Source organism: Chelmon rostratus, chromosome 11 (genome assembly GCF_017976325.1).
Source record: "Chelmon rostratus isolate fCheRos1 chromosome 11, fCheRos1.pri, whole genome shotgun sequence".
Classification (NCBI taxonomy): Eukaryota; Metazoa; Chordata; class Actinopteri; order Chaetodontiformes; family Chaetodontidae; genus Chelmon; species Chelmon rostratus.
In genome coordinates, this window is record NC_055668.1 from 26579411 (window position 1) to 26591994 (window position 12584).

At 46.4% G+C, this 12584-nt stretch overlaps 1 protein-coding gene across 5 annotated transcripts in view; it reads right to left on the reverse strand.

The window, feature by feature from the left end:
- Window positions 1–1058: 1058 nt before the first annotated feature.
- The window catches only part of rtn4a (reticulon 4a), a 31072-nt gene continuing 19546 nt past the window's right edge, over window positions 1059–12584 (reverse strand). For 4 of the 5 annotated variants that reach the window (XM_041947121.1, XM_041947117.1, XM_041947116.1 and 1 more), the window contains 6 exons: window positions 5848–6055; window positions 5105–5243; window positions 2806–2875; window positions 2457–2503; window positions 2165–2223; window positions 1059–2065 (listed from right to left, as the gene is read on the reverse strand). In XM_041947121.1, the coding sequence (XP_041803055.1) occupies window positions 2023–2065; window positions 2165–2223; window positions 2457–2503; window positions 2806–2875; window positions 5105–5243; window positions 5848–6055 (566 nt within the window). In that variant the 3' untranslated portion in view covers window positions 1059–2022. Of the gene's footprint in view, window positions 2066–2164; window positions 2224–2456; window positions 2504–2805; window positions 2876–5104; window positions 5244–5847; window positions 6056–9743; window positions 9874–12584 lie in introns of those variants that run through there. The other variant, XM_041947120.1, reaches the window with a different exon arrangement.

A 12584-nucleotide genomic window follows, 5' to 3' on the forward strand; every position in this document is an offset into this window, starting at 1 on the left:
ACTAGTATGACATGAAGTAACAGATTCTAATCTATTTTGATTCAGTCATTTCGGCTCAGTCAGTATAAACATTCATATCTAATAATTACAACTGTCTCATATTCGTGAACCGAGTCAAATATTTCACTCCCCATCTCAAACTTTTTGTTCAGAAAGTAAGATTTTTATACTTATTACCTTTAAACTGTGACTTCCTGTCCCATAATTTTAACCCTATAATGCCTGACCCAAGAAATAATGGACAGAAAATTCTATTTTTTTTCTATTCTTTAACAATTTAAAAAAAATGCAAATGTTTTTTTGTTTGTATCGTTTTGAGCAAAGTTTTCACCATATGGTAATGCAAAACGTTTCAGAAATGCATGTATCAAATATGATACCCACGGCATTATAGGGTTAACACTGGTTACAAACTATAACCCCAGGTTCCGAGAATCAGAACAGTCTACGAACAGTTTTTATCCTAAATGTTAAAGCTCTGTCTCGTAATCACGGCTGTAAAAGTCATTTCACTCAAAAGTTTTACTTGTTATTGATTTTATATCACGGCTCTTGATTCATCTTTGTTTCTCATCCTGGTGGAAGTGGGCTTGTCCAGAGTGCATTTGACTGTGTCTACGCAGGCAGCTGGTGTTCTTGAAGGACTTGCCGCACTCCTTACACACATATGGCCTCTCGCCTGTGTGCTGCCGTAAGTGGTACTGGTAGTGAGAGCTCCATTTGAAAGTGAGAGGGCAGTGGGGGCACTGGAAAGCCCGAACACCTGTGTGTACCCTCTGATGGATTGAAAGCAGTGACGACCTCTTAAAGCTCTTTCCACACTCTGTACAGCGGTAGGGCCCGTTAGCCTGCTGAAGCTAACAGACGCTAACTGAATAGACGAGGAGGCGGGACTTTCTTCGTCTAGAAGCTTTATTGATAATTGTTTACATCTCACAATGCATTCCACAAACACGACTCCCAGCTGGAAGCTTTTTATCGTCACAATTGAAGTATGAAGTTTATCATTCACAATTATACTTGCATAACAAACAAATGCTCGAAGGTTCCTCAAAGTCACATCAAGTTGCAACTTTATTAAGATATTGGCTCCACAGACAGTATGATTATTTTTTCTTTAAATCCCGTTTCTTTTTTTTTCTCTTTTTAAATATTTTATCTGATGTGGATGAATGTAAACGTGTTTCTTCCAGAGTTTTTCGGTACTAGACAGCTGCGATGACATGGAAATAACGACTTTATGTAAGTAATGTGTTTTATTTGTCTGGCAAAGGTTTTCTAGATGTTTCTAGCTAGGGTTACTCAGAAGCGATGAAGTTTTTAAATGGTAGTACAACCCCCCCCACCCCCCTCCCCCACTTCCCTCGCCGCCTCATCGGGAGTCAAAGACGCCGCTCACGAATTCGTCACATCGAGGCGAAACCACGCAGCAGGTTACCGAGGAAACGAGCTCGAAGCTTCACGGACACGACAGTAAAATCACAAAATACTTCTAACTCAGTAATCATAGCAAAAAAAAAGAAGAAATACAAATGAGGTGCTGCTCGCTGCTCGCTCTCGTCTTCCTCTAAACGGCCGACGAAGAAAAACGTCTCCGTCGGCTCGACGGCGGCAGGAAAAGAAAAAACTCAACGTGGTGGAAAAAACCCCGCCCACAATGCAGCGGGCGGGCGAGGGAGGGGTAATTCAAACTGAGAGCGTGTTTCTGTGAGTCTCAGCGTCTCACAGAAACAAACGTTTCATGGAGTCGACCTCGGCGTGGCGGCGCTCAGCTGAGCCCCCGCCTGCTGCCGCTTCTCCACAAAACACACCGAAAAAAAAAAAAAAAAGGAATTCTGAACTGGAAAAAAAGTGTTTTTATTAATTTGACAAAGTTAGAAGGGCTGCATCCACGCCAGACCCCTCCTCTCCTCCTCCAGCCTGCCTTCACATCCACCCCCCACCCCCACCCCGTACGCCCCCTCCCCTCCAACCATCTTCCTCTCCGGACTTCCTGAATCCAAACTCCCACTTCCAGTCACTTCACTCCGTTTTGCGTTTCATCCCGGGAACCTTCGCCTGGATCCTGCAGGACGACACGAGTTTGAGAGACGATCAGCAGGATTTCAGAGACAGACGAGACAGACGGGGGCAAAATCATTCTGTGAGGGAGGAAACTACTCACTTTCCAACGACGTCTTTGACCTGGTTGTTGACCAGAGCCAGGTAGTGGTCGATCTGAGCCTGAAAACACACACAGACAGCGTCAGCATCACCGATCACACAAACAGCAGTCATGTGACCTCGAGTCTAGAAGTGTCGTGAAGTTCTCAGATCCTTCGCTTCTAGTAAAAGTACCTTCATGTATTCAGGATCATACTTGAAGTAAATGTACATGAAGCACAACTACTCCGAACACACAAACCAGTTTCAGCTTCTGGACTTTTCTTTGTAAATTCAGTTGTTCAGAGTCTCACCTGGTGTTTCTCATAGATGATCGGGCAGCTGAACGCTCCAATCAGACCTGGGGGAGAGAAAAGGTTGGATCATGTGACCAGAATCTTCAGATTTTCTGCTTCTTTTTCTGATTTTAAATCCAAACAGTCACAGAACAACAGAACTGATTCACTGAAACTCAGATCACTGACTGATCCTTCAAATGATTCATCAGCGTAGAGGAATCAGACCTGAGTGGAGTTTCTACATTTCACCACCAGATGGAGCCAAAGTAAGAAATATTACCATTCTCCACACAGAAACAGCTAAAGCCTCAGGGGATGCTGGGAAACGACAGCTTCACATCAGCACACGAGACTGTTTCCTCACCCAGAATGAGAAGAGTGAGCCCGTTGAAAAAGGCACCGACGTAGGTCAGGATCCACATCAGCACAGCGAACTGCAGAGGAACAGAGGAAGCAGACAGCTGAGCATCACGTGACATTTACAGAGAAGCACGAGGGATCGGCGTCTTCATCAACAACGTCCTGCTGTCTGCAGACAGCGTTTGAGGGGTCAAAGGTCACCACGGCGTTCTTTCATGAGCAGCTCGTCAGTAGCGTTAAAGCTGGAGGCGCTAACGTTAGCTCACGGCTGGACTACAGCTGGAGGACGAGTCCACTGTCCACTGTGAGGGAGAGGAGGAGGATGAGAGGAAGGCTTCTTCTAATAAAACCTCTCAGTCTAAACATGTGACCACAAACTGCAGATGCTGAGCTTCAGATTTATCTGCTTCAGGATGTAAAGAGAACAAACAGCCCAGAAAAAGCTTCCTGGAGATCTTTAAGTCCTTTTAATGAATGAGAGACGGGAACCAAACAGATCTGGATCAATAACACTGAGGGAGTCTCCCCTCAGGGATCAATAAATGTCAGCTCTCCTCTTGACTCGCCCTCTGCAGCAGGTTGAAACGTGTCTGATCAGCGAGAATAAACAGACTGAGAGGATCTAAAAACTGATCAGACGACTCGTCTCAGATTGATTCAATCCATCATGATCAACACGGACAGAATTATCTCAGTGACATCACAGTCCCACAGCCAATAAAACGACAGCTCTTTCCTCTGAAGATCATTCTGATAAAGTATCTGTGTGCTGTCATTGATCGATCGGTTTAAAAGGATCTGCAGATCACAGCGATCTGTTCTTATTCACGTTTCTTTGAATCTGTTTTGATCTGAGAACACAATGATTTCAATTCTTTTAAAAGATCAATAAAATCTGACAAAATGTCTCAATCTGATGTCTTCAGATGATTGATTGACTGATTGATTTGTCCCAGAAATCAAAGATATTTGCTGTGATATGACAAAGAAGAAAACGCTCATATCTCAGAGGCTGGAAGCAGAAGTTCAGCTTGATGAAGGTGTTAACGATGAAGACGAACACGGCCGCAGTCAACATGGCGGCAGTTAGAGCATTCTGCCTTCAGGCGGGGGGGGGGGGGGGGCACATTTGATCCACTGCTGGCACAGCGAGGACAATCACAGGAAATTAACCAGAGGCAGAAGAATAACACCAACATCCCAGAATACCCTCAGACTCACACGTTTCTGGGATTTTTAACATTCCTGAGGCTCAAACTTGCTCCTGATTGGATGGAAAGAACGAGACTTTTTACCCTCTTAGGGAAACTCCTGCAGGCCGCCCGCGCTGCGCTGCTCTGACGGACTGACGGACGGCGTTTCTGTATTTGGACCGCGGGTCGGGGGGGCGGGTAGGCGACGACAGGCCTCGGACAGCTGCACGGCTCTCAGTGCAACTGGAAACCAGTATGTGGCTGTACCAGTCCAACGTTTGGACGCCGTCTCATTCTGTGGTTTCCTTTATTTTCTACCTTACAGATTAATACTGACGACACAAATCGATGAAAGAAGAACTAAAGTGTGAATGTGTTTCAGATCTTTGATGGCAGCTTCACCAGGTCGTCACCTGGAAGTAAAGGAGTTCTCATACTGAGCACTGATTGGCTGCTTTTCCTTCATATATACTGAGCACTGATTGGCTGCTTTTCCTTCACTCCGAGCTCAAACTAAACCACCTCAGCTGGGTTCAGGTCAGGTGGTGCAGCCCCCCCCACAGGGCCTGGAGGACTGTCCTGCTGAAAAACACAGCAGCCATGATGGTTCAGTGTGCTCTGAATTTAGAGCAGTGTCACCAGCTAAGCCCCCCCCACCATCACACCCCCTCCTCCTCCTGCTGCATGATGGAACGACACCTGCAGACACCCTCCACTCATGAAGAGTCCAGAAGACGATCCTTCCTGAAGATGATGATGCTCATAAATCTCACACAGGTGTTAAACTGTCTGAAGAGACCTGAACCTCTAACAGGAACCACAGAGTCCTGTAAGTGATGGGGGCCCAGAGGACCTCCTCGATCCCCACTGGACCCTTTTTGGGAAGCAGGAGATCCTCATTTTAAACATTAATTAAGTAATTCAGAATAATTTCTCAAAGATTAACATGTAAGAAGCAAAAACATGTTGAGCTCAAACCATGAAATTAAACATTTAGTCTATGAAGGCTTTGAGGAACTGGACAGTCTCTCCCCTCACCTTCCATTTATTATTACATCACATTAATGATCATTTCTGCGTCCAATCAGCGTGAATCAAAGTCGTCCTCACCTTGATGGAGTCGACCAGGTCCTCGACCAGGAACAGGCGCCTCAGTTCGCCGATGGTCTTGTTCAGTTTGGCCAGAACCATGTCGCTGTACTTGTGGACCATGTCCTCAGACAGCGCCACCTCCTGGTCCAGGTACTGCCTGAGAGGGAGGGCAGAGGAGCGGGTTAACTAACACTGATGATGATGATGATGATGATGATGATGATGATGATCTCTCCATCTCAGTGTGGTTATGATGTCATACAAAGAGAAGCTTCGTGGTTAATGGAGAGCAACTTTAAAACACGACGTCCACTTAGAGTCTGTGCAAAATATCCAATAAATGTTCTTTGAGCTCATTCAGGATTGTAAATTTTCCCTCAGTGAGAAAGAGGAAATCCTCTCATTGAGGTTTAAAAGTGTCAAATCTGTAAAATCAGTCTGTTATTCGACTCTCTGAGCAGACTTTTCTCCATCTTATGTTAATCTGAGCTGATTGGCTGCTAATGTGCTGTGAGGTCAGTTTGAAGACCGGCAGGTGAAACCACAGTAAGAAGGTTTTGTCTGACAGCCAAGAAGGAGGATGAAGGAAGGAAGGAGCAGACGTGGAGCCAGCAGGCTCGGAGCAAAGTCGAGTCTCTGCTGGATCCGTCCGAGTCAACAAAAACATTTCTACATTTCTGCGTGTTGTTATTACTGTTTTTATGCAGTATTATTACTTTCGAGCTCGAATGCCAACCAAAGCCGCTCCTGCCGGTACTCACTTGAACGGGTGTCCCTCATCGGACTTCTGGATGGCCTGCAGGATGCCTTTGTATATCCTGAAGCAGATGGTGACGGAGAGCAGAGCCAGGCCGATGTAGGAGCAGACGCTCACGATGCTGCACACCATCAGGGAGAGGAGCAGCAGCAGGGCGGCGCCGAACACCACGCCCGTGGTCTTCACATCGCGCCAGTAGACGAGATCCACCACTGCGGGAGGAAGAGGAGGAGGAGGACTGATGGTTAGTGGCTGAGCTCCACTTCCTGTCCTCAAATGAAACCTGCTGTGCAGCATTTAGGCCTCACTTAATATTTTCTTTGGCCATTTATCACTATAATCAAAACATTTGATTTAAAGCTCAAATACCCGACTAAACTCTACTGTGTGATAATTCTGGGTAGAAACCATCGCTCTGGTTAACCAATCACTGCTGGCTGGTGTAAATCATCACTACCTGTGCACCAGGCGGGAACCAGATTTAACATGAGCCTGAAGCAGTGAATGTGCTGTCAGACAGAGGATGAGACACTGATTGGAGTAAAGATAAACTGAAGGATCAGTTTGTTTTAGGTTTAGATGAAATGAATCAGAGTTTAGTTAAAGTGACCTGAAGGGAAACCTGCTCAGAACAAACAGATAAAACGAGTCAAATTTTGTGCTTCAGCTCTCAGCCCTCTGTCACACGGCTGCTGCATGTGATCGTGTGGAGGTGGAGCATCTTTAAGTCCGTCTCCTCCATCGCTGAGCCCTGTGCTGCAGCTCTGCGGGGGGGTCAGAGGTCACACACAGTCAGACTCATCCAGACTTTTAAACCCCTGCAGGAGGAAACTCGCTGCAGCTCGGCAGCATCTCTCTGCCTTCTGGACCGTCCTTTTCACCCCGATGCCACGATCGCGACCTCCAAGTGACGTAACGGAGGTCGTCAGCTTTGACTCGCATGAGAATTATTTTAGCATGCTGACCCCACTCCCCCCACCACCAAAAAAAACTTCCATCCCAGATTACATCTGAGTCATGAACCACCACAGCTCTGTTTTAAACTCTGAGCTCTCAGAGTCTGACTGAGACTCCTGGAGATAAACACTGAAACTCATTTGCTCCTCCAACCTGCTTCCTGTCCTTTTGCTAACAACAGATCTGAGATCGACAATAACGGCAGTTACCATGGCATCTGAAACCTTTTCCTGCCAAACAACACGGTTCCAGTTTGGCAGCATTTTACAGACAATGAAAAACTGCATGAAAAGCATTTTAATGGCACACAGAGCAATAATTAATCATAATATAATAGATAGATGATTATTATCTGCAGGTTAGTTGGTGAAAGAACCGTTAGTTGCAGCCACATTTCCATTAAAACTGCAGGTTTTGGGTCTTTCTGATCGACGGTGGCTGCAGGGAGTTTTCTGGGTCTCTGAGGGGACGGAGAGACGGACGGCGGTCAGACTCTGCTGGGAGACAGCTGAGCTCACGACCTGGTCCTGCACCAAGCACGCTTATATTTCAGCGGTGGAATTCCAGGCAGGTCAGCGGACAATATTAGAAGTGAAGGAGTCCTGAGTTTCCTGCAGGCTCTGACGTCGGTCACGGCTGACACATGCTGTTCTTTCTGACTGAACGATGGGAATGTGTCGCGTCAAACTGCACAGCTTCAGAGCCCCGATAACTACGGGTCCGCTTTGAAATTCAAAGCACATAATCCACATCACCAGAAGAATAAAAAGTCTTCAGGTCTGACATGCATTCACAGATAAAGTGTGCTCGCGGACATGCAAAGCAGCATTAAAATGCAAACCGAGGCTGCGGGGTGAGCCGAGGATCTGTGCAGGGACAACGGCAGGTGCTGCGAGCGAGGGCGGCCGTGTTGCTCAGCACCACCGGCCACAATATGTTTGGCGGCCGACCAAAGTATTCAACGGCCAATAAAAGAGCTTATATGGCTGAAAACCTCAAATCAGATTTCCTGTAACAACTTGATGCCAAGTGGACGAATCCTGCAGGAGACGTTCAACACTCAAACAGGCTCATTCTGCAGACACGACACGTTCACTGCACAAAGATTCAGTGCTGAACTGACAAGTCCACCATCAACACAATGGATAATCACAATAATGCTCAACGTTCCTCTCATTCAACATTTTACGACTCCAGAGGTGCATCTTTACTCTGTTTCAGACGGCAGGTCGATGAAATGAGCAGCTGAAGACGTCGTGTTGGACTTCACAGTATCCTGATGGGTATTTTTGACCGTTTTTCATTGGCTGAAACATATTAAATGTGCGTAGCAACTAATTCTTTTCATTATCAATTCAGAATTATTCATTAAAGGTCAACATGTTAAATGCCAGTCACACGTTCTCAGAGACCAAAGCGATGATTTCTAATTTACATTTAAGGCAGACTGACAGTAAAAATCCAGTATGAACATTCGGTTTTCAATGTCGAGAAAAGCAAACACGTATCTGCTGTTTCTAGTATGACTGGAGCCGAAATGATCAGTTGATTAGTTAATCAACAGAAATTAAATCCAAAAACCTCGGAATTAAAGCCTATTAATTGGTTAAATTCATTTGCTGATGGTTTTGTTGGTTCCAGCCTCAAACATCAAGACTTTTCTTTGTCATCTATGATAATAAACTGAATATTTCAGGTTTGGGATTGTTGACAGAACGAGACACCTGAAGACACCCCCCTGGTGTCTGGGACATTGTAAAGGGCATCTTTAACATGTTTTTAGGATTTCATTGAAGAAAACACAATAAAACAAGTAAATTAACTATTAGTTGCTCCTTTACTTGATACAGCTCTTTAAATTTAATTACCATTAACACCGATAACCAGCACTGAAGTCTCCAGGTGTTTAACATCAGGTAATAATGTTCAGAGAGTATAATGAGCCTTTCTGTTGCTTGGTAACCAATCATCCGCTCAGCCGATGACCACAGGAAAGCATCTGAGGCCGTTTAGCCACAGTTAAGTATTATGGGCTGTCTTAACAATGGTCCTTTTTAGCTGAACTCAGTGCAGCTCCTGTTTAATAACGACACAAACTTAACATGCGGAGCTCATTGATTCACAGACGGAGTGAGTCCCAGCACGGACGGCGCCTCCAGGCTGCTTTAACCCGGCTGGAAACGCCTCCGCTGGCTCTCTGACGGTTATTCAGACGCTAAAATCATCAAAAAGCGGGGGGGGGGGGGGGGGTGGTTTGTATTCGAGAAGCTTCTCGCTTATTGAGCAAAGCGAGTGTAAATGTGGGCGTTGACAGCTAGCTGGTGCGTTAGCTCACAGCTCGGTATGCTAACATGATGTTAGCTCTGTTAGCGGCGCGGCGGCAGCTGTGGTCGGTGGTCGGTAGTCTGACACAGAGCCTTTGTCTGACCGTAAAGACACGGACCGAGCAGCCGACAAGCGAGGAGGAGGAGGAGGTGGGGAAGGAGGAGGGTCCGCAGTCCAAATGTGACTCCCTGGCTACATATGGTAGCAGGCGTGCTAGCATCGCTGGAGCCTGGCTAAAAATAGACCCCGCATCAGAGCTAAGTTAGCTAAACCCCCGCCGCTGATCTCGTTTCACTTCTCGCTATGTTTAATCATCGGCCCGTTCCCCCTCTCTTCAACATGGTCAGTGTCCCAAAGTGTTTTATTATCGTGCCCGGGACGTCGTCTGGCAGCCCCCACCGGCAGCCTCGTCCTCACCGCGGGCACAAAACGTCAAACCGTCCGGCATGACCTCCGCATGCGGCCCGATCCGCCTCCAACCCTCCCCGGGCTGAAGCCTCAGTCCCGCTGCTCATGCAAACACTCAACCGGCCGTAAACGCCGCATAACCGTAAGCAAACGCGTCATGTAAAAGAGGCGAGAGACGGTCAGTAAACAAAAGATTATCACCGCACTAACCCCGTTTGGCGTCCATCTTGAACCTCCGCTAAGCACACAGCAGCACGGCGGCTCCGCCTGGCTGAGGAGAGGTGAGAGCGAGGGGGAGAGAGGAGAGGAGGAGAGGGGGAGAGGGGACGGACATGCGCAGCTCGGCCTCTCGGCTCGGATGGATGGACGACGGCAGAGAAAGTGCTGTATTACACTTCGCCCTGTGTCCCTTTGCTGTCTCTCCTTCCTCATACAAACAAATGACTGATCAGCTCTGAATCAGTGACCGTCTCCAGCTGGACTCAGTCCTGTCCACCAGGCTGAGAACCGGGTTCCACCACAGACTCACATCCCTGACACAGACCTGACCAAATCTGTCTTATCACTTCAAATATCTTATCGGCGTGTCTGTTTCTCTCTCGGGCCACACTGATGAACACATGTGCAGGTTAATCAGCAGCAGGCTGGACTGCTGTGATCACCTCCTGACTAGTCAAGAAAACAGTTCAGACACAGATCAGCTTCAAGTGAGGAAACTCGGCTGTTCTGTGCCGACCAGGTCCAGACACAGACCACATGACACCTGCACTGGCTACCTGCTGGTTTTAGGGTCGACTTTCTTTCAGCGGTCTATGAATCACTGACCGGTTCCAGTCTGGACTACTCGTCTGTCGTGGTTTCAGGGGCTCTGGTCGCTGCCTCCTGGCTGTTCCTGGGGTCGGGTCTAAGACCCACGGCGACGCCTCAGCTGGTGCATTTCATGTTTGACTTGTGCTGTTTAAATAAAGCTGATTTGAATAAATTGCATTTAAACTATTTGTAGAAAACATCAGCATCAACTCATTTCACAGTAACCTGATGGAGAGGAAATCATAAATTTCCTGAAAATAATATTTGGTTCTATTTTCTGATTATTTGGGACAAAATGAATTGCTGGTGTAACTTCAACAGTCTTTCAGTCAAAGCTCACCTGATCATGCAAAACATACCTACAGGCAGGCATACAAATCATGAACTTTACATAGTTCAGTCAAATCTCACCAGAAACATTCAAAGACACGTTAACGTTTGATTTCTGAGAAAGAAACAAATCCAGTTAATGCCAGAGTTTGTCGCTTATATGGGATTTAAAAGAAAAACTTCTTTTCTGTGTTTGCTCAGCAGGATTTTAATCAAACTGAGCAAATAAAAAAATCCAAGGTTTATATTTCATGCTGTAAATGTGAATTTTTATGGGAATTAAACATCTCGTTAATCACTGCTTTATGTTAATTTACAGCAGCAGGAGACTTCATGACTGACTGCACAACAACTCACAAAACTTCCTTTATGCATTTCCTTCACTGTGATCCACATCAACCACATGACGGCGGGTTCAGTCTGTGAAGATGAATGGATGGATGTAGAAACACTGAACTCACAGCGACGTTGCTTAACGTTCAAAGTTCAACCAGCACAGACACAGACACAGACAGAGGTGTGTGCTGTATATGTGTGAAAGGCCGTCGGTTATCATGAAGAAACATGTTCTCCAACAAGGATTATGACAGCAGGAGGAGGAGGAGGAGGAGGAGGAGGAGGGTGGACATGTTGCATAATGTGGCTGTAAAAGGAAAACTAGCACCAGAAAAGCAGCAAAGATAAAAGTCAGGACTTCAACTTCAACCCACTGGAACGGAAGAGACCGAGACCGTTCATCAGAGATCTGCACAGTTAAAAATCCATGTAAGGAGCGACGAGCTGAGCGGGAGGACCAGGTGCATGCTGGGAGACCACGAATCAACCAACTAGAATTGAACACTCGGGCCTTTTCATCCATTGATGATCTGATATGTGATCAGTGTGCTGGAGGACAACAGCTGCTGTTTAACAGCTTCAACTCAGTCGATCATCCAGTACTAAAATTACCCTGTGATAGCTGATTAGCATCACACTGCAGGTGACTTTTTATTTCTGTATTTTTGCATGTGGCTCTTTTGAAGCGTCAGAGCGCTGCAGGCTGCAGGACCCGAGGCAGGCGTTCAAAACAGTAGAAAAAACTGTGCAAACGGTCTCACCTGAGGATGAACAGCTCAGAAAATCACCTGCACAGGAGACATCAGTCACACCTGGAACAAACAGGTGTGGAAGCTCGACACATTCTGCATTAATGAGGCTGATAAGATCAATATTTTAAACTTTACGGCCTGTCCGCACTCTGGAGGACAAAACCGATTCCAGATGTTTCCTCTTACTCATCCACACTGATACATCTGCAATGATCTGATACTGCCTGACATCGAAGGCATCACAGTCCACAGAGCTGCACGGTGGGTTACAGACAAACGGTAGATGATCTCGTTGCTGCTGTGCTCGTTTGTCTAAATGATGCTGCTGAGTCAGCAATAGGACAGAAAGTAATAATCATTTCTATTATTGATTCATCTTTTTGACCCGGTTCTCTGTTTCATCCCAAAGCAAAAGATATTCAGTTTTCTATCATCTAAGAAGCGAATCCACACCTTTGAGAAGCTGGAACCATCAAATATTTGACATTAATTGGTTCGTCTTTTCAGCTCTCGTCATCAGTGATTTGTCCTCAATGGGCTAAAACATAAACCTCGTTACAGAACGGTCCTGTGAATCTGTCCTCGACCTGATTTCAAAATTCAAATCATCTCATCTGCTACAAACAGGAAGTAGAGCCAGAAACAGGAAGTGGAGAAAAGCTGCTGTGACTCAGCTCTGCTGCCACCAAACTCATTCGTGCCCCTTCGTTCATGTGACTGACTGAACCGAGTCCAGCTGCTTTTCCCTGACTAACACATGGTGACCTCAGTCTGGACGGGGAGGGGGGGAGTGTGTGAGAGGTCAAAAAGATGACGATGTTAC